This window comes from Marmota monax, unplaced genomic scaffold (assembly GCF_021218885.2).
Source record: "Marmota monax isolate L192 unplaced genomic scaffold, Marmota_monax_Labrador192_F-V1.1 WCK01_AAM20220418_F8-fsc00142, whole genome shotgun sequence".
NCBI lineage: Eukaryota > Metazoa > Chordata > Mammalia > Rodentia > Sciuridae > Marmota > Marmota monax.
The window spans coordinates 2143047-2169461 of NW_026692025.1; the positions used below are offsets into that span (position 1 = coordinate 2143047).

The window sequence follows — 26415 nt, forward strand, 5'->3', positions numbered from 1 at the left end:
GCTCTGCTCGAAGCGCGAAACATGGCGGGGCAGGACGCTGGTGTTGGTGGCGGCTCTGGGGACGAATACTACGAAGACAAAGGCGAAGACAGCGTGTCCAAGGAAACCATGGAGGTGTTCAGGAAGTTGAAGGTGCTGCGGGTCCAACAAGCCACCCCAGGGAGGGGGGATGGGTAGGGTTCAGTCCACTGCTTGCTCTTATGGGCCGTGCGTCTGCGACGCACGCAGCCACTGTCGTGGGTCCGGGCTGTACTCTGTTGACCAGCAGTGCGGGGCTGCTTGTAGCCCATTTGCCCTTCTCTTTGGGGTTCCCTGGACTTTGGCTCTTGCTGGCTTCACGGCCCGTGCCCAGCCGTGAAGTTGAGTTCAGCGCCATGTGTGGAACTCTGCAAGACCAGGTCTGGGAACTCAAGGCAAGTGCAGAGACGGAAGATGCAGGCCCGGACGTCAAGTGAGTTGTATAGTCCAGGGGGACAGATAAGTAGAACTCAGTGTCACCTGTCAAGTCAGAGAGTTGGGGGGCAGCGTGGTCAGGGAGCTGCCTAGGCCCTTTGCCCTCCCCACACCCCCCCTTCCACAACAGGCTTCGTGTTCCTTCTTGCTCCCCCTCCCTGTTTCCAGTCTGAACCTGGGATCTGAGTATTTCTAAAGATCAACTCTTTAGCCATTATTTCTAGTCTAGTTCTGCTGCCACCAGAGCCCAGAGGGGGCACACTTAAACGTGATGGGGCAGCAGGCTGCAGCATACGTAGAGATGAGGATGAAGGACTTGCAACTCCTGGGAAGATGGAAGTAAATCAGGAGGAGTGTCCAGGGGCGACCTACGGACACCCTGCCCTAGGCTGCTGGCCCAGGAAGGGATACAGAACACAGATTGGCAGAAGTGCATTGCCACCCTGCCGTGACAGATTTCCTAAAGCTTCCAATTTTCCTTTTCCTTGCTTAGGACCTAAACTGCCCCTTCCTTGAGGGTCTTTATATCACAGAACCAAAGACGATTCAGGAACTGCTGTGTAGGCCCTCGAAGTACCGCTTGGAGATACTGGAGTGGTTGTGTATACGGTAAAACCTGGGTTTCTTTCTCTTCTTATGGGGTGTCCTCCACACCAGCAGTCCACCTGGGGGAGAGGGGATGTATCTTGTAGGGCTTCATAACAACCCAGCTGGAGAGCAGCTGGTTATTGGCTACAGAGCACAAATTGGGGGCTAAATGGCCCTCAGCAGTACTGGGGCTAGTACATCTATCACCTTACTCGGACAGTTGGTTTGGCTTGGCTTCTGAGTGTTCTTCTAACTTTAACTACAAGTTTGGAAGTCCAGGGCTGGCAGGACCTGAGAAATGCTCTGCTTAAATCCTTCTCAGACTAGAGAGCTGAGGGTCACCTGGGTTCAAGAACTGTCTTGGATCTGTGGTAGAGGGGGACCAGGAAGGTCTGTGTGATGGGTTTACCAGGTGGCTCTCATGCAGTACCAGCTCTTGCTAGCTTCTGTATCATGATCCTGTTTCCCAGTCCTTTTGGTCAGGTGTGGCATGGGGTATGTTCTTCCTGAGTATGTGTGCTGGGAGCAAACCCTGCCCAGGGGGCAAAGGGAACACTCCAGAATACCCCACAGAAGGTCTGCTTCTCAGCAACACCATTACCTGAGGCACATGTTCTTCCCCTCAGCTCCTGGGATGAGCATCTGTCTTTAAGCTGCAGGTGCAGAAGTCTTACCCCAGCCTCCCTGGGGAACACAGACTCTTGTGGGATTTGATATGATCTTCAGGAACTTCTCTGAAATGGTGATCATCTGTTGGTATGGGAGTTTCTTATGAGGCCAGACCTGGGCCTGTCTACCTCAGCCTGTGGCCTGCTACCCTTGCTACTGAAAAGGGGGGCTGGGCTAGCTTGCACTCAGCTTATATGACCTGTCAGGCCATAGGATATCAGGAGGACAGCCAGAGGATATAAGCATTTTCACATTTGAACCTCTGCCTTTCCATCAGACCTTTCCTCAGGTTCCTCCCCAGGCCTCAATACACCAGCACTTTATAACCTTTTGATCTTACTATACTATTTTCCTTCTTGGAAGCATGCTTTAGGTCTCTGCTTGTCATACATACTCCTACAGACCCTCAAAGGTCCAGCTCACATGCCCCATTTCCTTATATATTCATTTTTGTTAATGATGATTGAACCCAGTGGCACTTTACCACTAAGCCACATTCCCAGTCCCTTTTTATTTTAATTTTGAGACAGGTTCTCACTAAATTGCTAGAGTGTCTTGTTAAGTTGCTTAGATTGGCCTCAAACTTGTGATCCTCCTGCCTCTGCCTCCCAAGTCTTTGGAATTATAGGTGTGTGCCACTGTCCAGCTCCATTTCCTTGTATAAAGTCTCCTGTTTGCATGGCATGGTGGCATATGCTTGTAATCCCAGTGACTCAGGAGGCTTAGTGAGGCAGGAGGATCACAAGTTGGAGGACAACCCAGGCATCTTGGGGACACCCTATCTCAAAATAAAACACAAAGATGTGTTGCGATATGGCTCAGTGATAGAGTGCTTGTGGGTTCAATCCCCAGTGTTAAAAAAAAAAAAAAAAAAGTGTCTCCTGTTCCCAGGGTGAATCATTTCTTTTCCCCCTGGATGCCTACAGTCATTTGAACATACCCACCCCTGCTGGAGTCCTTAGCCTGTTGTTCTCTTGGACCATTGTCCTAGCTGGATCTCCAAAGCATTGGTTCTAGCATGGTGTGGCACATGGTTGGGAGGTGCTCCAGGGTGCAGCCTGATGGGCAGGTGTACACATGCATGTGCACTGTGTGTTGTTTCAGGTGTCATAGGCATAGATTGATATCCTCAAGGATCCAGGGCCCTAGTGGGCCTGGGTTCCAGTAGCAAGCAGAAATAATAGTTGCATGCTGTGGTTGTTGGCAAGGAGCAGTTGGCATTTAATCTGGGAGAGAATAGGTAATGACTAGGTGGCTGGGGGTATAGCTCAGTGGTAGAGTGCTTGCCTAGTGTTCATGAGGCCCTGGGCTCAATCTAGCACTGAAGAAAGAAAGGAACAAACAAATGAAAGAAAGAAAGAAACAAAAGGGGAGGGGAGGGGAGCACAGCAGTGGCCCAAGGTGGCATCTTGGTGCAGCTCACTCAGGGCCTGGCAAGCCTTGTGAACTTCATGTTCTGGGTATGGCAGGCAAGGGACCAGGGGAGTGAGATGCCAAAATTCGCATTATGGGGCCTCTGTGGCAGATGAAGTTTTAGAGAGGAATCCTGGAGGTAGGGCTACCAATACCACAGGAAAGGAAGGTAGAAACCTGGCTTAGAGTACATACAGCCTGTGTGACAGCTATTGCAGGTCCTGAAAGGACCAGTGCTTGGTCCAGGAACCTGGGAGGAAAGGCATTAGTGGCGATGGCCTGGCCAAGTATAAGGTCTTGAGTGAGGCCCCAAGGAGGATGCTCTCATGGGAGGGAGCACAGATTTGCCAGGCCCAGGCAGAAGCTGGGACCAGCAGGAACAAGGGTACTCTGCTGGCCAGAGAGGGATGGGTAGGGGGCTGAGGCCACATCCTTAGAATGCTTCCAGTACTTCTAGTGTATCCTAGAATACTTCCAATACTTACTAGAAACAGAATCCTTTTAAGAAGCAGCCAAGAAAATATAATGCCATTTTGTGATTCCAAGTTGGTAAAAGCACCTTAGGCCTCTCAAGGGGTGGAACATATAGACCATGCCCCCCTTAAGGAGGAGATTTGGTGGAGTGCCTAGGTGTTGCCAGACTTCATGACTTATAGTCTCATCTGGAACTTGTTCTGCTCAGAAGATTGTTGTCTTAGGGCATGGTGTTTTCTGGAGTGATCATTGTGACCACTGTCAAGGCTGGGGCAGAAGATCTGGGACATTGACTATAGATTCTATTACAGTAGGAACTTAAGATGGCTTAAAGCGGGTCTCAGCAAAACCTTTCTGGTGAAGGGCTAGTCAACATTGTTGGTCTGTGTTGTGACCACTCCTAGAGGAGTGGAGGTGGGTGGGTGCTGATAAACCTTTATTCACTAATTGTTTTGCACTACTGGGGATTGAACCCAGGGCCTTTTGCAGCTAGGCAAATGCTCTACCACTGAATTATGGCCCCAGCCTTCAATAAACCTTTATTTACAGAAATCGGGAGCCTACTTGTGGGCTGTCTCCATCTTTCAACTCTGGATTATGGGTCTTTTTTTTTGTTGGTACCCGGTACTGAACTCAGGGGTGCCACAACATCCCCAGCTAGTTTATTTTTTATTTTGACATAGGATCTTGCTAAGTTGCTTAGAACCTTGCTAAATTGCTGAGGCTGGCTTTGAACTTGTGATCCTTCTACCTCAGCCTCCTGAGCTGTTGGGTTTATAGGGATGTGCCATCACACATGGCTTCTTTTTTTTTTTTTTTTTTTTTTTTTACATTTGGAGATAGGGTCTTGTTAAGTTACTTAGTCTTGCTAAATTGTTAAAGCTGATCTTGAGCTTGCAATCCTTCTGCCTCAGCCTTGCGAGCCACTGGGATTACAGGCACCTAGCTGAATTAAGTTTTTTTTTTTTTTTTTTTTAAACAGGATATCTCTGGAAAGAGGTTAGCATCAGTATTTACTAATAGCAGAGGTGGTGGTCATTCATTCATTACACACTCACTGGCCTCCTCTGGGTTGTTATCCAGAATTGTGCTAGGCTCCAGAGATATAGAGAGAAAGCCAGCTTCTGGCCTCAGCAGGCCTGCACTCCAGCTCTGCTGGGATGGAGGGCCACCAGAATGGTTGCAGGCTTCCCTGGGGTGGCCTTTGTGAAATGTTAGCCACTGACTTGGGGATTGGAGTTTTGCCCACCTTTATCTATGTACATTACCAGGTTAAGGACAGTTTCTGCCAAAACATGATAGGAAAAAAAAAAAGAGGTTACAAGACAGCCCCATAGGGAGCAACCAGGGTGCTTCTAGGAGTGCCATGTGGTTGGACCACTGGTAATGCTGGCAAGAATCATTGTCTCTCTGCCTATAAGTGCAGCAGTGGAACAACATACTTTTATGGCTGTCCCACTGGCAATGCCTGGGAGACCCTCATTCTAGGCTCTAGTAGTATCCACAGGGTATGCACCACCCAGAACAAAACACCAGTCTGATAGATAACTCAGTTAAGAAGGGGGATTCTCTATGGGCTTGGGTTGTGGCTCAGTGGCAGGGCACTTGCCTAGCATGTGTGAAGCACTGGGTTTGATTCTCAGCACCACATATAAATAAATAAATAAATAAATGGCTCATTAACATCTAAAATTAAGAAAGGGGGGGGGGGGCGTTTCTAGTCCCTTCAAGCCTGACTGGCTTTGCTATTTTCCTGCAGGATCTGTCCCTCCTTGCAGGACAAGTTCAGCTCATTGAAGGGGGCCCCAGTGGAGGTGAAGATTCGAGGTAGGTTTCTTTATGGGAGTGTGGAATGTGATGGTAAATTCTGGGCAATTCTAAGCTTGATTACAGTTCTTCTTTCTAACAGCTGTGCCTGCATGCTAGGGATTAAACCCATGAGTGCTTTACCTCTGAGCTATGTCTCCAGCCCTTTTTATTTTATTTTGAGGCAGTGTCTTATTTAGTTGCCCAGGCTGGTTTCAAATTTGCCCTCCTGCCTTAGCTTCCCAAGTATGGGGAATTCAGGCCTGTGCTACTGCACCTGGCTTAGGCTAGTTCTTGAATTCATTTGATGTGCAAGAAGCTTACATGTTAGGTAATAAACCAAGAAGGTCCTAAAATTCTCAGTGCATGGGATGGTAAGAAGAACTATAAAGACTTGGGGAAAAAGGAAGGTGGTGCCTATGGTGTGTGTGGGAAGCTTGGCCCTGTTGACATAAAGATGGCAGGAAGGGAGGAGATGAGCCTGGGTGATACCCTGGGTGTTTAGGGTAGAGGGACAGCAAGTGCAAAGGGCCTGAGGTGGGCTTGTGCCTTGAAACTTTGAAGAAGAGTCAGGAAGCAGATGTGGCAGTAGAGGGAAGAAGAGGGAGTGTAGGAACTCCAGAAGTGTTGGGATCACATTAGATGAGGCCTTGTGGCAATAGAAGTCCATTGGCTTTTACTCAGAGGAAGGCTACAGTCCTGTATTAAATTTCCCACGTTCTATGGGCTCACTATGGTTAGAATAGGAGCATGTTGGCAGAGGCATGGAGACCACTGCTGGGCTCTTGCAGTGACTGATCTAGTTGAGAGGTTGTAGGGGAGTGCTAGCCAGGTCCTGGGTTTATAGTTGAGGGAGGGTCAGCTGGACTTGCTGAGGGGAAGAGATGATTCAGGGAGGACGTGGGTTTAGGGCTGTAAGTACAGCAGGCATGCTTGTGGGGAGCAGTTGGCATTTGTAGAACATTTCCAGGGATATTGAGAGCTCACACAGATTCTTTGCTTCCTTCTTGCGTAGGCCTCCCAAAGCACTGGCCCCAGGCATTCTGGCTCCACATCTTGGCCTTTCTTCACATTCCAGGTGGTTACAAGATGCCCTGGGCACCCTGGAAGATGTGGCTAGGTGTTCTGTGGCCTGCACAGGGATTTGGGCTTCCCATCTATAAAATGGAGCCAATACCCTCTCTCAGGGTTGCCACAAGATGACAGAGAGGAAGACATGAAAAGCCCTTAGGGTGTGAACCAGTGTGAACTGTGGTTCCTTTTGCTTTGGCTTTGAGAGGGCTACGCACACTGCATTTCAGAGTTTCCCTGACCTCTGTTGGCTCCTCAGGCAGCTGACTGGTCTCGATTAGAATCCAGCATTAGAGAGTTCCATACATGCGAGAGCACAGAGGATAACCTCTTATTTTCAGACAAGGAAACTTGTTCAGAAAGGGGCAGCGAATGGGTGCAGGCCACACAGCAAGGGCACCGAGTGTGTCTTTTACTTGCCTTCTTGTCCACCTGTTCTTCTATATTCAGCCCAGCCTAGTGGGTGCTGCTGCTGCTGCTGCTGTGGCAGAAGCCAACTCACTGAGGGAGAGCCTCAGCACCCCATTGCCATGGCTTACTGGGTGTCTGGTGTCCCCTGTTTGGGTAGGTGTTGTAACAGGGTCTCTGTGCTCCAACAGAAATGGTGAAACTAGCCCATGAGCTGATGCTGTGTGCGCCGGATGACCAGGAGCTTGTAAAGGTGAGAAAGGGTCCTTGTCTGTCCCTGCAGAGGTAGTGCACATTTCCTTTCCTAGTCTGGGGACTTCAGCAATGCTATTGTGGGGATGGGAGGGGTTTCTGTCTCCTGTGCCTTTGAAGGTTCTCTTGCCCCAGAGTCAGCCTGGTGTCTGGGCAGGCTGTTTCTGAAGGCATCCCTAGGGCAAGAACTGCTAGGAGTCTCTTGGGTAGATAACTTTAATCATCCCTTAGGCGAAGTGGGGAGGACAGCCATGGAGGTAGAGGCAGGTCTCTGGTTTATGATAACCAAGGGATGGGGGAGGTGCTCTTTCCTCAGTTGATGCCATACTTGCCTGGCACTGTGGTAGGTACTTTACATCAGTAATTGTCACACCCACCCTTGGCACTAGGTGTTTGTCTTAGCCCTATTTCAGTCTACTTACTCAAGGTCACATGGTGACAGAGCCAGATCTGAAACCCAGGTCCCTGGCACCCAGGCCCATGCACTTTCTCCCTCACATGGCCCACCCAAGGTTTGTATGCAGAGGTGCCTGATCCACCCCACAACTAGCCAAAGAAACCCACTCCCTGCCATGAAAATGTATACATTTCAAAGTATTTGTTTCCACTCTTTGTTGTGTACAGTGCAGCTATGCAGTCTTCTTCTTATTGTTATTATTTTTGGTGGTGCTGGGATTGACCCCAGGGCCTTGTGCTGCAAGGCAGGCACTCTACCAACTGAGCTTATTTTTTTTGAATGAATCGTTCGTTTTTAGATGTGTGACTGGGAGTGGGATTGTTGGGTGAGGTGGTGGCTCTGTGTTTAACTTTCTATTCTTCTGTTAAGTCTATCTGGTCAGGTTTCTTTTTTATAATAAGTAGACTTTAATACACTAATAAAAGCCAAAAAAAGTAATATTAATGTTAAACAATAAGTACAGAAAATTCTCACAGACTCCCCCCACAAGCCTCTCTCACTATCAACATTTGTTACAATCAATGAACCAACATTGACACATCATTATCACCCAAAGCCCATATCCAGTCAGTTTTTATTTCAGCTTATTCTGTTTTTCTGTTCTCAAGTTGCTACGTGGTTGTTGTTTTATTTTCTGCTTCTTTGCTGATGCTTCTGGTTTTAACTTTTGTTCATGTTCATAGTTGCTTATTCAAGCATTTTTATAATGGCTGTTTTAAAATCTTTGTCAGAGCATTCCAACATCTGTGACAGCTTGTCATTGGCATCTATTGATCATCTTTTCTCATGCAAGTTGATGTTTTTTCATGTGCCAAATAATTTTGGATCGCATGCTGAACATTTTGGCTATTCCTTTGATTCTGGGTCTCATTAAATTGTGTGGAGAATAGTAACGTGTATTCTAGCAGGTATTTGACCTGGTTAGGCTCAAACAGCAAGGTCCAGCCATCTCCTGTGGCCTGCGGCTCTGTTGACAGCTCAACTCCTTCCAGTCTGTCCTACATGTGCTCCACCCAGTGGTCATCCTGGGACCTGGGCCTTGGTTTAGTAATCCAAGTCAGCTGTTAGGTCGAAATCAGATCCACCCATGCACAGGTAGGGCTCAGCCCAGGCATTCAGAAATAGATAAATGAGGTTACTTTCTTGAGCTCCTTCCTCTCCACCATCTCTTTAAGATGTTTTCTAGTTTGTTGGGGCTTCCTGTTCCCATTCTCCATGACCATGGTGCAGTGGTTTCTGTAGAGAGAGTAAAAAGTAGTAAGAAGGCTATCCCTGTGCACTTGATGCTACTATCTCTGTGCCCCTCAATGGAGCAGAGGTTCCCCCCATCAGAATTTTTATTTTGAGAGAGTCTCAGTAAGTTGCTGAGGCCAACCTTGAACTTGTGATCCTCCTGCCTCAGCCTCTCTCTGGGATTTTAAAGGCACGTTCCAATGCTCCAGCATCCATCAGAGTTACAGCTTCTGCAGATTTCTCTCTTTGGCTACTTCTGTCACCCCAACCATATTGCCTGGGGTCTGAGTGGCAGATTTCCTACTATCTCTGAGCCTTGTGGGTTCTCTTCTCTGCTCCTTGAGCCAGAACTACCTAGTAGGTATGTCCTAGGGCTCTGTACATCTGCTTTGAAGCACTCCCTTCTGGTGTTCCATCTGGCGAGCTCTCCACCAGGCTGAATGATGGCTTTGAATTCTGGTGTTCCTTCCTGACCACCTGCTGGCATTTACTGTCCAGAGATTGCAACTCCTGCCCCATGCCTTCCAGCTCTGACAGACGGGTCTTCAGTGGGAGAAAAAGATGGTGTGTTTTCTCCTGCAACTGGAACCTTTGTCCTCTCTTTAGTCTTTCATAGTATTTATTTTGGCAAGCTGCACATATTATAAAATCCACTATCTTAACAATTTTTAAAAAATTTTCCAACAAGCTCTGAGAGGGCTCTACTCTTTTTATTTTTATTTAGAATACCTTTATTTTATTTTTATGTGGTGCTGAGGATTGAACCCAGGGCTCTGCACATCCAGGTGAGTGCTCTACCCCTGAGCCACAACCCCAGCTCCAGCTCTACTCTTTTTAAAAGAAACATTTTAACATACATATAAGATAAAATTTGCTATTTTTATTATTGCCACTATCCATGTCTAGGATTTATTCATCTTCCTGGGTTGTAACTCTATTATTATTATTATTATTATTATTATTTTTTGGTTTGAGATTGAACTCAGGAGCGCTAACCCACTGAGCCACATCTCCATCTCCAGCCCTTTTTGTTTTTTATTTGGAGTCAGGGTCTCGCTAAGTTGCTGAGAGCCCCGCTAGGTTCTTGAGGCTGCCCTTGAACTCACAATCTTTCTGCTTCAACCTTGTGAGTCACTGAGATTACAGTTGTATGCCCCTGTGCCTGGCTGTACTCAAAGTTTTAAACCATTTTTAAAAGCATAAAAGTGGCATTTAGTGCATACATTCACAATATACTACATCCGCTGCCTGTAACTAATTCCAAAACATTTTTATTCCCTGAAAGGAGACCATGTACCCATTAAATAGCCTCTTCCTGTTCCCCACAACCCTGACACCCATTCATTTAGTATCTTTGTGTCATTTAAATGGGATTTTTCACTGAGCACAATGTTTTCAAGGTTTTTCCAGGTGGCAACACAGTATGTCAGGGCTTTATTCCTTGTATGGAATGAAAACTAGAAGCAAATGTATGATTACATTGGCATTATTGAGACATGGGAAATACATTTGTAAGATTGGAAGGTTTGGTCAAACTCTGTCATCCTAAATTTTAATTGGGAGTATCAATGCTAATATATTTTAACTTAAAAGTGTATATGCATTCCCTTCCCTTGTCCTCCACAAAGGTCTAGATCAGTGATGGCCCAATTATAACAGTGATGGCTGGGGGAGGAAAAGTACAAATTGAGCCGGGAATACCTTATGACAGCAAGGAGGAAGACAGCCATCCACGACTTAGGGTGACGTCTGTGGAACTCTGGAGCCAGCTAATGATAGAAACCTTCACTGGCCAAAGAGGGGCACACATGAGTGCCATGAGCACAGTAGCTGCTGTGGATTGCTGTCCTTCACATACACTCCAACCCAGGTGTTCGTAATGGTGGTTTAAAGAGTCATCATTTGACATGAAAAGCACAAGAAACAAAAGAAATAGGGCAAATGGACTTTATTAAAATTAAACCCTTTGGTGCACAAAAGGACACCTTCTAGCAAGTGAAAGAACAACCTACAGAATGGGAGAGAATATTTGGAAATCATTTATAAGGGACTTATCCAGAATTCATAAAGAAATCAATAACCCATTCAGAGAACCCAATTCAAACATGGGCCAAGAATCTTGAATAGATACTCCTTCAGAGAAGACACACTGATGACCAATAAGCTCATGGAAAAATGGTCAGCATCATTGGTTGTGAGAGCTCTTCGAATCAGAACCACAGTAAGAAGCTCTTCACACATACCAGTGGTTTTTTTTTTTTTTTTTTTTTTTTTAAGAAAATAGCAAGTGTTACTGAAGATGAGGAGACATTGGAACCCTCACACATTGCTGATGGGGACATGAAATGGTGCAGCCACTGTGGAAAACTATCTGGTAATTTCCCAAAAGGTTAAACATGGAATAGCCACATGACCCCAGCAATTGTACTTCCAATGGAATTGAAAACACCTGTGCACACCAAGGCTTATATGTGAATGATATTACCATAATAGCCCCAAACTGGAAAAAACACCCAAATATCCATCATCTAAATGGATCAACTTATTTTCAACAACAAAGAATAAATATTGGGGCTGTGGTTGTCAGAGGTAGAGCGCTTGCCTAGCATGCATGAGGCCTGGGTTTGATCCTCAGCACCACAAAAAAAAGAAAGAAAGAAACTCACGGTACTGAGGCAGGAGGATTACAAGTTTGAGGCCAGCCTGTCTCAAAAAATGAAAAGGGCTGGGGATGTAGTTCAGAGTGAGAGTGCTCCTGGGTTCAATCCCTAATACTGTGAATTAAAAGAATAAACTATATGGGGATCCTTGAGGACATTAGCCAAGAGAAAGTACTCAGGCACAAAAGGTCACATACTGTGATTCTGTGTACCTGAACTGTCTGGAAAAGGCAGATCTATGGAGATACAAAGGAACTTGTTGTTAGGGGCTGGGGACAATGAAAAATGACTGCTAATGGTGACAGAGATGTTCTAAAATGTGACTTTGTCAACAACCACCAAACCAGTACTTTAAAAGGGTGAATTTCATGGTATGTGACTTAAAACTCGAAAAGTGTCAGTCCAGCCAAATGGAATGACAACATCTGGGAGAACAGCAAGTACAAAGGCCATGAGATGTTGTGTTCTTGGTTATGTTTAAGAAATCACCAGCAAGCCCGTTAGGCCCTGGTAGAATGGAGGGGTGTGGCAAGGGTATGGAGCAGGGTGGGAGGACCATGAATACCTTTGTAAGCTCCAGGAGGCCTTAGAGTGGTGGTGGTGGTCATCAGAGAGTTTCAAGTTCAAGAACACTGATTTCCATCAAGCATCACTGAGATGACTATGGCTAAGGCATAAAGGTTGGGTGGAGCAGGGGTGGCCATTGGGAGGTTCATTGGTAGGTTGGCAGTGTCCAGATGTGTGTAGTTGCTGGCTTGAATAGTGGTGGTAGCGGAAAAGGTGGGGGACTTTCTGGGTTTGGCCAAGCCCATTGGACTTGCTGATGGATGGTTTGGGGTGGGGTGCAAGGGGCTTTGTCCTGGGGTTCAGCATGGTGTGAGGCCTTATGGATTCATTCTCTAGATCTTTCTAGAGTGCCTTTGCTGGGGAATAGGGAGAAGACAGGATTCCAGCAAGGTGCCTGCAGACCTGTCTGGGCTATGTACAGAGGCCAGCAAGTGCCCTCAGGCCTTGTAGGGGCTGGGCCCTAGTGATCCAGAATAGACTGGGTGGCCAGCCCTGTGGCTTTGGAGAACCATAGGGAGACACATGCCAGGACTGCCCAGGGGAATCAGTGCTGTGGCCATAACCTGAATGCTAGATAGGCTACTCACCTTTTTCTGAACATTGGGAGTAGGTTTCCTGGAGCTGTCTCTCCACTGAGGAGGTAATAGCAGGCAGTGGTATTTCGTCCTAGGCCACTCGTCAAAGCTTTGTGAGGTTCTGAGTAAAGACACTCTGTGTTTTTGTTGGGGGCATCTCTTATCTAGACAGTCCCACCATCCAGTGTGTGTGTGCCCTGCAAGTGTGTCCTTTGGGTCGATTGGGAGACTGAATCAATAGAAAAGGAATAAGAAAGTCCCAGTGGCAGTCTATGGTCCTGGAGCTGGAAACTTCTAGAAGACACTGGTCATTTTCAACTTGGTCACATTAGTGGGAGCAGCAGGCCTGCTGCGAATGGCAGGCAGCTGCAGATGTGAGACTTGGTACCTGTGGACAGGAATGGGGAGCTGACCTACCCCCAAGTCTCCTCACCAGGGCTGACCAGCCCTTTTGTTGAAGCCTGTGCCTTCAATGTGGAATTCAATATGAAGGCTTGTTGTAGGGCATTCTAGAAAGTCTGTTCTCTGGGTCAGTTTATTCACTTGTGCTCCTCAGAACAACAATGAGGTAAAATCTGTGAGACTGACCCAGCTTTTATCCTGGTGCTCTTACTTTCTCAGGGCTTTCTAGGGCAGGTATGACCTCTGAGGTTGTTTGGTTCTGGGGATCAGGGCCTTTCTGGAAGGAGGCAACCCTTAAACTCCTGGCCAGGTAGCTCCTTATAGGAATTTCAGCGCAGGAGATCAGGTCAGCCCATCAGGAGCTGCTTCCTGAAGCCTTCCTGACTGGACCTCCAGTCCCCTGCTGGAGAGCAGGCCACCTCCAGGGCCCCCTCATATCACACTCACCCCATAAGCCATGCAGCTGGTTGTGTGACAAACACACTGCAGTATGTTTCTACAGCATTTATCATTTTTCAGAGTAGTCCTAGGCGTCATTGCAACCTGAGGTGGGGGCTGGGCAGGGAACACTTCATGGCAGCAACTTTTGAGACAGTCCAAGATGTTGCTGGGTGCAGACAGGGAGCTGGTGGGCCAGGTCCTTCCTTTTCAGTGGCCCCCAGCAGGAATCCACATGAGAATAGGGCATCTAAAACAGATAAACTGGGCTTAGCCTGGGTCTAGCCAGCAGACATATGTGACCTTCCCTGTACAGGGCTGTGCCTGTGCCCAGAAGCAGCTGCACTTCATGGACCAATTGCTGAATACAGTTCAGAGCTTGAACATTAGATGCTTCACTTGCTCCAGGTAATGGTTCCCATAGCCCAGCAGGGCACCCTTGACAGGCTGGTCTTGTTCTTAGACATGGAACTGGAAGGGTCCAGGACACCTTTCTAGCTGGGATCTTGCTGTCTCCCTCCTGTGGCACAGACTGCTTACTGGTCCAGGAGCTGGAGGTACAAGGTGAGAAGGACTGTGCTCTGGGGGACTGGCTGGATGGTCAGAGGCCAGCAGTGTACTAATAGGGTGAGGTACATCATTTGGATACCAGGTTGCTGCCCAAGGTCCCAGGCACTGTGCCTAAAGGGGTGCTGTGGTCTTTGGAGAATACAGTCTGGGCACATTGGAGGAGGGTGAGCCCCTGGGTGCCCATGCAGATGAGTGGGCTTCTTGGAGGAGCCAACGGCAGGCAGGGGCAGTGAGTGATGCCGAGCAATGGGCTTCATACTCCCTTTCCTTCTGCCTGCTCTCCTCTTGCCTCTTGGGTCTTTCATGTGGGCTGTGGGCTCATTGGGTTTGTGTTCTGCCAGTGATGATGTGTCCTGGGTGTGCCTTTCCAGCCTGAAGGAGCATTTGGAAGACACCACAGACAAGAACGAAGCATTGCTGGGAGAGCTCTTCACCAGCTCCCACCTGCGGGTGCTCCTGAACCCCAGGTGTGACCCATGGCCCCTGGATGTACAACCCCTTCTTGATAGACAAAGTGACAACTGGCCAAGGTAGAGGTCACAGAAGGCTCCTGTCCCAGCTCCAGCCCTGCTTACTTCTGTCACCAAAGGCAGATCCTTGTGTGTGGCCCATAGTGTGCCCCACTGCCTGTGGCAACAGTGGCAGACAGCTGGAAGTGTCTCCCCTTTCTTTCCCTATAGGGCCAGCCCCTCTGCTCACTCAGAGGAGGAGAAGGTGGTACAACTGGCCAGGCAGCTGCAGGAGAGTGCCGCCAAGCTGCAGACACTCAGGGTAGAGGTGAGGGGCATCAGCTTCCATGAGCTATGGGGCTTAGGGACTAGACCCTGCTCTGTGTCCTAGGGCAAATGACATCATCCCCAGCATGGGGTGCTCTGAGACTTCATTGAAGTGGCTTGTGTACATGGCCTGCTGGGTTCTAGAAGGTAGAAGGTGCTCATTTCACATGGAGTTGGGGAGGTGGGTGCAGAGGTGGAGCTCCCCCCATATCTGGAAAGCTTCTGAAAGAAGGGGAAGGCTTGGGTGGGTGCAGTGGCTCACGCCTGTAATCACAGCGGCTCAGGAGGCTGAGGCAGGAGGATCACGAGTTCAAAGCCAGCCTCAGCAATGGCGAGGCGCTAAGCAACTCAGTGAGACCCTGTCTCTAAATAAAATACAAAATAGGGCTGGGGATGTGGCTCAGTGGTCAAGTGCCCCTGAGTTCAATCCCTGGTACCCAACCAAAGAAAAAAAAGGAAGTGGGGGGGGGGGAAGGGGAAGGCTTGGTCTCAGGCAGCATCCATGTGCCAGGCATATACCAGTCCTGAGCTCCATTGCTCCTGTGTACCTTGTTAAATGTGGCCCTCCCAGCAGCCCTTGACTGGGCCTCTTTGTTGAGCCACTCGATCATCAGCAGCAGGGCCCAGGCTGTGCTCAGCTCCTCCATCTCCTAGTTTCTGGAAGCTTTCCTCATCCTGCTTTGCAGTGCTTAAGATGCTGGCTCCTAGCCCAGCCAGGGCAGTGTCTAGGGACTGTCCCCTCTGACTTTGCAGTGCTTTGCGCAGCATAAGCCAGGAGCTGCTGCAGGTGGGACTGATGCTAGTACCCTAGACCAGAAGCTGCGCCTGGTTGTCTCCGACTTCCACCAGCTCATCTTGGCCTTCCTCCAAGTCTACGACGATGAGCTGGGAGAGTGCTGCCAGCGCCCTCGCCCTCACCTCCACCCAAGTGGCCCCATCGTCCAAGCCGTGTACCAGACTCTGACTTCCTGCAGCCAAGTAAGTATCCTCCTCTCCTCTTCCCACTGAGAGCTCACACCTTCCCAGGTTCAGGGGCCTCAGCAGCCCCTGATGGACGTGAGGGCTGGGACAAGGGACTGCAAAGGGCTTGACTTCGGCTCCCCAAGCTAGTGGCATGTCAGGGCTCTGGGCTCTAGGCCTGGGGCCTTTGGTGAGTTGGAACAGACACTCTGTGCTTGTGCAGTGGAGGGGATGAGACCTGATGTGGATGTTGTCCCCAGGAGACCCACTGCCTTCCAGTAGAAGGGGCATTAACCAAGCCAAGAGACTGGGTTCTGGAGAGGTCTGCACATGGCCTGGGTTGGGTCTTCGTTGATTCCATATGAGATCCTTTTCCTGGCCTTCCAGCCCCTGTCCCTGTGGTGGTCTTGCTCTATTTTTACACTATGTCCCAACATACCAAGGTGCCTTCAGTATTTTGTATGACCAATCTGTGCACCAGACACACAGACAAATGCTTGTTGGTTTGTGCCCATGAGCCACCTTGGACAAGACAGGAGAGAACTGTCTCAAATAGCTATGCCAACTAAGTAAATGTTCTCTTGCTTTGTTCTGCATTTTGGCTCCTGTTAGGCCAACCTCAAATGCTGGGTTAATATCATTGTAGTTACCATGTGAGAACTCTGACCTTGGCTCAAGGGTCATGATGTTTCTTCTTCATTCTTCCCTCCCTCCCTCCCTCCCTCCCTCCCTCCCTCCCTCCCTCCCTCCCTTCCTTCCCTCCCTCCCTCTCTTCCTCCCTTCCTTCTTCCTTTCTTTCATCCCAAGAGCATTCTCCCTCTGAGCTACATCCCCAGTCCTTTTTTCTGTTTGTTTTGTTTTTCCTTATTTTTTTACTTTGTGGTAGGGTCTCCCTAAGTTGCTGAGGCTGGCCTTGAACTTGTGGTCCTCCCACGTCCTCCAGAGTTGCTGAGATTACAGGAGTGTACCACCATGCCAAGCTTATTTTGGGGTTTTAACAGAAAGGTTCTAAGACTTCCAACACTTGGGCCAGCGTGGCCAGGAGACCCCCAGCAGGACAGTTAGGGCATTGTGTCCTCTCATCAGAAAGGCCTTTTTTCCCTTGGGACATTTCTTTTCCTACTTTACCATTTGCTTTGCTTGGGCTGGGATGTCACACAATGCTGGCGTGTCACTGAGCACTGAGGGTTGCCAGAGTGACATGATTGTGTAGTATCCCCACCAGGCCAGGAGGAAGAAGACTTAGGTTTGATTGGTTATTCTCTGGGTGGGAGTTCTGCCCCTTGCCCTTGGCTATTTCTGGGGTGACTGCTACCTGCTGAGGGTGAGTTTGCATGGGAAACAGGAAATACCATCTCCGGGTCAGAGCAGCAACACAGTGCCTGCATCTCTCTCTTCTTGTGCCAGCTGTTGAAAGCAGTTGTGGAGGTGACTAATACCTCTGCAAAACCTGTGGAGATGGTGAAGAAGCAGCAGGACAAGCAGATTTCTTGGGGAAGCAGCAGCTCCGTGATGAGTCTAGGTATGTGACTGCCACTGACGGGGAATGGGTTAGGTGTCCCAATGCATGCCCAACACTCACTTGGCTCAGGACTCTACTAGTCCTTGGGGAGCATTTGGGGACTGGCCCTTTCGTCTTTTCTTTTTCTAATGCATGTTTCCTTCCCTGGAGAAAAAAAATACTCTCAACAGATTATAAAATAAAAACATTCATAATAGAAAATTGGGATAATCCAGAGATGTACAGAGGTATAATGACAATCCAGAGGTGGTCAATGTTACTGTTTGGAGTCTGTTTCCTGCTGTTCTTTCTCCTATTGTCATTTTTAATTTTGTATAACTTAAGTATAATCATTACATATACAGTTATTTGTTTCCTTTAACTTCATTTTATATGCCTTTTTCTAGTTTTCCTAGTAAAACTTTTCTTTTTTCCTTTGGGTACCAGGGATTGAACTCAGGGGCACATGACCCCTGAGCCACATCCCCAGCCCTATTTTGCATTTTATTTAGAGACAGGATCTTACTGAGTTGCTTAGTGCCTTGCTTTTGCTGAGGCTGGCTTTGAACTCATGATCCTCCTGCCTCAACCCCCTGAGCCACTGGGATTGCAGGCATGTGCCACCCTGCCTGGCCCTAGAAAACATTTTTACTTATCAAATACTATTCCACTCAGGCATTTGCTGTAATTTGCTAAACATTTTCTATTACTGAGTCTGCAAATCATTTTCATTATTTTCTATCGTATATAAAAATAATGTAGAGTTCTAATGTTGGGTAGTGCTTTGTTAATAATGTCTGTATGGTGGGACAGTAATTATTGTTTAAAGAGTTAGTTACAATGACATGAGGGAATGCATACTATAATATGTTAAAGGAAAACCTAGAAGAAATCCTTGAAGGAAATGAGCAGGATATGGACATTGATTTTTCTTTGTGTTGGAATCAGTTTGTTTATCCTTCTGTTTGTGTTTGTGTTTGTATCTGTGTGTATGTATTATTTATTGTGGTGCTGGAAATTGAGTGCTTTACCACTGAGCTATATCCCTAGCCTTTTTTGTTGTTTTAATTTTGATACAGGGCCTTGCTAAGAGGCTGAGGCTGGTCTTGAACTTGTGATCCTCCTGCCTCAGCTTCCTCAGTTACTAGGATTATAGGTGTACACCACTGTGCCTAGCTGAATTTAATTTTAATTAAACTTTTTTTCTAAATTTTTCTTAATTATGGAAATATACAGTCAGAAAAGCTTTTTTGTTTGTTTTTGAATAAGAAAAATAGCATTCTGGGAAGAGTCTCATTTTTCAGATCCATAATGATCAACTGGTTTGGATATTTTCCCTGTGCTATATCAAACCCAAATTGATGATTTCTAGGACAATGGTGTGGTGACCCAGGTGGAGAACAGAATGTAGCTGTGATGTGCCCTCAAGGTCACTGCTGACCTTAGTAATAATTCTTTGTGAGATTTATCTACATCGTCTGTGTCTGTAATCTGCTCATTTCATTGCCATGTGGCACAGGCCAGCAAGCTTTTTCAGTAAAAGACCAGATAGTAAATATTTGCAACCTTGCAGGCCACATGGTCTCTGTGACACTTCCTCTTCTCTGCTTTGCTAGTGAGAAAGCAGCTCTCTGGGATGCATAAATGAATGAATGTGGCTATTTCAGTAAACTTTTACTTATAAAAATAGGTGGGGCTGGGATATAGCTCAGTTGGTAGAGTGCTTGCCTCGTATGCACAAGGGCCTGAGTTCAATCCCCAGCACCACAAAAAAAAGCAGGTGGTCTATACCTTGTTGACTCCTGCTGTATAGTGTGCCACCTGCCTACATGACACGGTGTCTGCTCTTCCTGGACATGTGGGTTCTTTCAGTTTGGGGGTCTTGTGAATAATGCTGCCATGAATATTCTTGAACAAATCTCCCTGTATACACTTGCCAGTTTCTCCAAGATGTCATCCTTGGAGTAGAATTCTCCACCTTGCCATGTTGCTGGTCCATGCATGAGCCATCTCATTGCTTCATGTCTCATCAGTACTTGCCATGTTTTGCCTTGGTGATGGGTGCTATTTGGTAGGTGTGTAGTGGCCTTTCAGTGCAGCTTTAGTTTGCATTTCCCTATTTACTAACAGGATTGTGCTTTTTCATACTTTTTTTTTTTTTTTTTTTTGCAGTGCTAGGGATTGAACCCAGCGGTGCTATATTGAGCCACATCCCCATCCCTATTTATTGCTTTTTTCCAATTAATTAATTAATTAATTTTGTGGTACTGGGGACCTAACCCAAGGATGCTGTACTACTAAGTTATATCACCAGCCCTTTTCATTTTTTGTTTTGAGACAGGGTCTGGCTAAATTGCTGAGACTGGCCTCAAACTTGCTATCCACCTGCCTCAGCCTTCCAAATCTCAGGGATTATAGGTGTGTGCTACCACTTCATGCATTTATTTACCATTGAAGTTTTCTCATGTGAAGTGCCTGTTTAACTATTCATTTTTATATTGGGTTGATTTGTCTTTTTCTCCTTGATTTGACCCCTTTTTGTATTATAGATACAATTTCTCAAATGTAAAATATCTCGTGTATATCTTTTTTCTTTTTTTCTTTTTTTTTGGTACCAGGGATTGAACTTGACCACTGAGCCACATCCCCAGCCCTATTTTGTATTTTATTTAGAGACAGGGTCTCACTGAGTTCCTTAGCACCTCACTTTTGCTGAGGCTGGCTTTGAACTGGCAATTCTCCTGTTTCAGCCTCCTGAGCTGCTGGGATTATAGGAGTGCACCACCATGCCCGGCTCTCATGGATAGCTTTTGTTTCTCACTGAAGAATACTTTCCTATTTCAGCTATCATCTTCCAAAAGATTTATAGCATTACCTTCAATAGTGAGGTTAGTAATCTTCCCAGAGTTGATCTTTGAATGTGGTGTGAGGTGGGGGTCTAATTTCATTTTTTTCCTATAAGGATACACATTTGTCTTGGCACCATTTAATGGAAATCCACTCTTTCCCAATTGGTCTACAGTACCATTGCCTCTGTTAGTTATTTAGTGTCCATATATATGGATTTTTGGGTTCTCTATTCTTTTCTATTTCTGTTTTCTTTTTATCCTTGTATCAGCACCATATTTAACAAGATTAGAAAATATGTCAGGTACAGTGGTGCATGCTTGTAATCCTAGTAGCTTGGGAGGCTAAGACAGGAAAATTTTGAGTTCAAAGCCAGCCTCAGCAATTTACCGAGGCCATAAGCAACTCATCAAGACCCTGTCTCTATTCTTTTTTGTGTGTGTGTGGTGCTGGGGATTGAACCCAGGACCTTGTGCATGCAAGGCAAGCACTCTACCAACTGAGCTATATCCCTAGCCCAAGACCCTGTCTCTAAAGGGGCTGGAGATATAGCTCAGTTGGTAGAGTGCTTGCCTACCATGCACAAGGCTCTGGGTTCAATCCCTGGTCCCACATGAAAAAAACAAAAGACCCTGTCTCTAAATAAAATATTGAAAAAGGGCTGGGGGGGTTGGGGGCTGTGGCTGTAGCTCAGTGGTAGAGTGCTTGCCTACATGTGTGAGGCACTGGGTTTGATCCTCAGCACCACTTAAATATAAACAAATAAAGGTATAAAAATACAATAACATCATTAAAAAATGGCTGGGGATGTGGCTCAGTGGTTAAACATTTCTGGGTTCAATTCCTGGTACAAAAAAAAAAAAAAAGTCAAAGCAGCAGGTGTAGTGGCAGACGCCTGTAATCCCAGTGGCTTTAGAGGCTGAGACAGGAGCATCACAAGTTCAAAGCCAGCCTCAGCAACTTGGTAAGACCCTAAGCAACTTATTGAGGGCCATGATTCAAAATAAAATATAAAAAGGGCTGGGGATGTGGCTCAGTGGTAAACACCCCTGGATTCAATCCCCAGTATCAAATATAAATAAATAAAAGTCAAAATAAACTCAACAAAAAAAGGTAAAGATAGTTTCTTTATCTCTATCAGTGCTCCCTTCCTTCTTCCCTCCTTTCCTCTCTCCTTTTCTTTCTTGTGCTGGAGATTGAACCCAAAGCCTTATGCATGCTAAGAGAGCATTCAAGAGCTGGGATTGTGGCTCAGTGGTAAAGTGCTCGCCTAGCACGTGCAAGGCCCTGGGTTCGATCCTCAGCACCACATAAAAAAATAAATAAATAAAACAAAGGTATTGTGTCCAACTACAACTAAAAAAAATAAATATTAAAAAAAGAGAGAGAGAGCATTCTACCTCTGAGCTATACCCCAGCCCTATTTTTAGTAACAGCTTTAACTAAGGTAAAATTTATATAAATAAATTTATAAAATTATATATATTCATAAATTTATAAAATTATTATAAATTTATAAAATTCACCCTTTTAAAATTGTACAGTCCAGTTGTTTTTTTTTTTAGGATATTCACAGAATCACATAATCATTACTACTATCCGAGTCTACAATATTTTCATCACTCTGAAAGGGAACCCCATACAATTAGCAGTCAGTCCACATTTACCCCTAGCCCCAGCCAACCATTGATCCATTGTCTATCTCTATGGATTTATTTCTTCTGGATATTTCCTGTAAATGGAATCATACAATATGTGGTCTTTTGTTTCTGTCTTCTTTCTCTGGGCATAGTGATTTCAAGGTTCATCCACATACTACATTTTTGGGGGGGGGTACCAGGGATTGAACCCAGGGGTACATAACCACTGAGCCACATCCCCAGCCCTTTTAATTTTATTTTGAGACAGGGTTTCACTGAGTTGCTTAGGGCTTCACTAAGCTGCCGAGGCTGGCTTTGAACTCATGATCCTCCCTCAGCCTCCCAAGCTGCTGAGATTACAGGTGTGCACCACCGTGCCTGGCTGGCTGGCCTCTATAGGTTTTGATATGAAACCAGATTTTCATTTTTTTTGGCAGGGGATACCAGGGATTGAACCCAAGGGCACTTGACCACTGAGCCACGTCCCCAGCCCTATTTTGTGTTTTATTTAGAGACAGGGTCTCACTGAGTTGCATAGCACGTTGCTTTGAACTCACGGTCCTTCTGTCTCAGCCTCTTGAAGTGCTGCAATTACAGGTGTGTGCTACCACGTCTGGCTCAGATTTTAATTTTATTGAGAATCCTTTTATGTGAGAAATGTCTTCATTCTTTTTTTTGTTTTGTTTTGCAGTGCTGGGGATTGAACCCAGGCATGCTCCACCACTGAGATATACCCCCAGACCTTTTTATTATTTTTAAATTTTTTTTAACTTTAAGACAGGGTCTTGCTAAGTTGCTAAGCCTCTGGAGTAGCTGGGATTACAGGTGTGTGTCCATGCTTGGCTTCTTCACTTTCTTTTTTTCATAATTGTATTGGACTCTGAATTTTGACAGTTTGGTTATGATGTGTATTGGTATGGGTCACCTTGAGTTTATTTGATTTGGAGCTCTTTGGACTTTTATTTTATTTTTTTTTATAATTTTAATATTTATTTTTTAGTTTTTTCAGCGGACACAACATCTTTGTATGTGGTGCTGGGATCGAACCCGGGCCGCACGCATGCCAGGCGAGCGCGCTACCGCTTGAGCCACATCCCCAGCCCCAGGAATTTTCTTTGGACTTTTAGATCTGCAGATTTCTGTTTTTCGTCAATATTTAGCCAGGCAGTTGACAAATCTTCCTTCTCTACTTTTTTCTGGTTTTGGGCCTCAAGATCAACTGGAAGGAAGAGCTAAGGACTTTCATTGGTCTCCCCTGGTCATTCACATGGCCTTCTGAAGACTATTAAGAGCTTTTCAGAGTGCTGTGGACAAGCTTGTTCCTTAGTCTTTCTTTTCAGGCCTTTTGATTAGTCTTTTGTTTGCCACACTGTTATACATCACCTCAGGCAGCACCAACCAAAGCCTTTGTCTGTGAATGTTTTCCACTAATGTGTCCCCAAGTAGTGGCTTCAGTAGCCTCTGAGCCCCCTCCCAAGACTGTCAATGGATGAACTCTCCAGCTGGCTCTCTGCTCTGACAATTGGCCTTCTTGCCGCTCTTGTCCTTGGCACTCACCTGCCACATGTAAACCAGACACTTAGGAGTCTATTCATACTGATTGAATGGCAACTGAATCCTCCATTTTAAAATTTATTATAGCATTTATCCTAATCACCACTGTCACTCTGACTCTTGCCGCAGTCTGTATAATTGCTGTTATTAAAATGCTTATAATCTATACTGTCATTATTATAATAATGATTACTAGTATGCTTAACAGTATGCCATTTCACTGGTCACCAGGGAACAACAGGACTGGTAATAGGTGTGGCTTTTCAGAGTGGCACTCTTTATGTGTAGGCTGTGTGAACCAGACAGTGCTGGCCCTGGCCCCACACTTCAGTGCAGGGAGGTGGCTGCTCACCCTTGAGCTCTCAGCAGCCTTGGGGTTCAAAGCCAGGGCTCCTGACAGCTCTTGTCATGCTGCTTTTTGATTTACTTTAAGACATGTTCTTAGACTCTAGACATGCTCAGAGAAAGGAGCCAGTATCATATCCATGCCAAAGGGCACTTGGAATGGTCCTTTACTTCTCACCTGTCTCCCAGCATGCACATTAGGGCCTTGGTCTCAACCTCCTCAAGCCCCACCTCTTGGAAGGATTTTTGTTTCTACCCCTACCAATCTGGGTGCCAGTAGCTGAGCTGTGTTGGTGACATGTCCTGGAGTATGAAGTGAGGGTTTGTGTGAGGTGCACCTGCTGTGAATGGAACTACCATGAAGTCACATTTAGAAGACAAAGCAACACTGTCAGTGCTGACAATGAGTGTGTCAATGACCCCAATACAAGAAAGATGTTTACAGCTATAGATAGTAGGAAGGGAGTGGGAGCCATTTGCCTGATGCCATGCCTGGGGAAGCTGCAGGGACAGGACAGCCAAGGCAGCAGTGCTTGGGGAGCTAGTCTGCCTGGTGGAACTTGCCACAGTGATTCCAGGGCCTGGCTGCTCTAGAAGTAAAGCAGGTGAAGCAGGCCTATAGAGAGGGGACAGCTACATAGGCAGATGCCCCCCCCCCCAGCAAGATTCTAGCGTGTCCTGGTGTGAAAAAATATGATGGAGCCAGGATATGGGTGGGGCACAGGGGCAGCCTGCCACCCAGGCTCCTCTCCCCAGCCCAGCAACTATCCAGGATAGGGGATGAACACTAGCACCAGGAAGAGACGAGGCCTGGGCATGCAGGAAATCTGACTTGCAGAACTTTCAGAGACGAGACTGAGAACTTGCTCAATGTGACACCCAAACATGAAGACCTAGCAGTGAGGAAAGGCAAACGGGCAGCACATGTCTAAGAGTGGAGGGGGGGAGCCAGAAAATGAGTATGAGGCTCAGAGAGGTAGAGGCTGGATGGAGGTGGCCAACTGTCTCCAGAGCCAGAGAGGAAGGGAAGCCTTGAGTGGGCAGAAGTGAAGTGGGTCAGTCTCCACACCAAGTCCAGAGCAGATGGAACCCAAAACATGCAGCCCAGGATCCATGCCATCAGGAGTGCCAGGACCAGCGACCTGAGGGCAAAGCTTCCAGAGAGAAAGCTCAAGCAGGGCCTCAGGAGCAGCCATGGGGGCCAGATGATAGTATCTTACAAGGGCCAGGCACAATGGCACACGCCTGTAATCCCAGTGACTCTGGAGCCTAAGGCAAGAGGATCACAAGTTCAAAGCCAGCCTCAGCAACTTACTGAGTCCCAGTCTCTACATAAAAACTAAAAAGGGCTGGGGATGGAGCTCAGTGGGATAGCATCCTTGGGTTCAATCCCTAGATCCCCCCTCCACTAAAAAAGTAAGGACCAGGTAGGTGGCTTAGGGCCTCGGATTCTGGACATAGCCAAGCTCCTCGGAAAAAAGCAAGGCAAAGCAGCTGGAAACATGCCAGGGTTTGATAAAGGCAGATGCCACCCAAACTAAAGGCAGGTTGGAATCTGGGAAAACACCATCTGCAGAGAGGAGTGGATTGCCACAGGAAGCCGTCTCAACTGGCATGCCCTGGAAGTACTGGCGGCAATTGGGAAGGGTCCTCAGGGCAAGGTTCAGAGTGGCCAAGCACATCCCCTCTCTGGAAGGAGAAGTCTTCCACTCAGGCACACCTATGTATGAGTCTTGAGCTCCAGACCCACCCTTGGGATGGGCAGAGGATGACAAATTTAGGTCATCACTGGACCTAATGTCTGTGTTAATGACCTTGAAATGTGCAAGGCAAAGTATAGCTGAGGGTGGGATGTCCTCCCAAGGAGAAGGTGGGGGTGGGGAGTCAGATTGGTAGAGGAAGAAACAGGTTTGTGTTTAAGTTAGGAAAACTCAAAGATAGAACTTAGCTCTGGGTGGGAAAGGGCAGCTGAAGCTGATGGCTGGGGAGGCCTATGCAGTTACTGGGTACATCAGCTACAGCCCCTCCCTCCTGGGCAAGCTGGGTAGCTCATGTAGTGAGTGTAGTTCCCTGCAGGGTGGGGTGGGCAGCAGAGACAGGAGCTCTTCAGCTAAGGTCTTAGAGCTGGCTGTTCCATATCACTGGGTTAGTTACTGTGCACACACATTATTCATCTGATTAAAAGACACATCATCATCAGTCAGAACAAGCCCCGGCTTCTCACTGCATTGCGTCCCCTGGGCTCTGGGGTGGTGGGCAGGGGCAAGGTTATGACTGGCCTGAGCCTCAGCTCCATGCTGTAGTCAGTGTGACCCAGCCCAGGACTCTGAGCTGCTTGCCTGGCACTTACAGTAGTTTCTGGGTACAGTAGCTACTAAGACTGGCACCTAGGTTTCAAGCCCCATGGGGGCCAGGTGGGGCCCCCTCCCTGCCACTCAGTCATGTCTGAGAGGGAGGATGCGGGCCTCAGGTGGGAGCCAGGAGGCGATCCTGGCAGTTGCTGCCCAACACTGCCTTTTCCAGGCCCAGAAGCACTAGACTCACTTTTCTGTTTGTGTTTTTCTTTCCTCTGCAGCCACCAAATGGATGAACTAACCCAGAAGTATAAGGTCTTCAACGACAGTCTGCAAAAAGGCACAGGATAATGCAGGAGCAGGAGGCCCTCCCAGCACGCTTGCTGGAGAAGTGGTTCCAGTACCCATTGTGCCTCCATTTGCTGGGTGCCTTCAGCTTCTTGGGAGGGTGGGTGGGAGGGC

At 47.1% G+C, this 26415-nt stretch overlaps 1 protein-coding gene across 4 annotated transcripts; it reads left to right on the plus strand.

The window, feature by feature from the left end:
- Haus7 (HAUS augmin like complex subunit 7) lies at positions 1–26387 on the plus strand. Of its 4 annotated transcripts, none has more exons than XM_046453294.2 (10): positions 1–132; positions 947–1062; positions 5357–5424; positions 7074–7135; positions 13783–13874; positions 14408–14566; positions 14717–14813; positions 15566–15790; positions 17180–17294; positions 26235–26387. In XM_046453294.2, exons 1-10 carry the CDS (start codon positions 22–24, stop codon positions 26252–26254), a joined length of 1065 nt encoding a protein of 354 aa, XP_046309250.1. In that variant the 5' UTR covers positions 1–21; the 3' UTR covers positions 26255–26387. The 4 variants fall into 4 exon arrangements, with proteins under 4 accessions (XP_046309250.1, XP_046309259.1, XP_046309266.1 ...); XM_046453303.2 differs by having other exon boundaries at positions 15578–15790; XM_046453310.2 differs by having other exon boundaries at positions 14408–14503.
- Positions 26388–26415: the final 28 nt, after the last annotated feature.

Bases quoted from the DNA above. Each gene is read 5' to 3' on its own strand.
- Haus7 (XM_046453294.2), top strand. From the start codon at position 22: ATGGCGGGGCAGGACGCTGGTGTTGGTGGCGGCTCTGGGGACGAATAC. The intron at 15,791-17,179 runs GTAAGTATCCTC...TTCTTGTGCCAG, and splicing joins CTCTGACTTCCTGCAGCCAA to CTGTTGAAAGCAGTTGTGGA. The intron at 17,295-26,234 runs GTATGTGACTGC...TTTCCTCTGCAG, and splicing joins CAGCTCCGTGATGAGTCTAG to CCACCAAATGGATGAACTAA.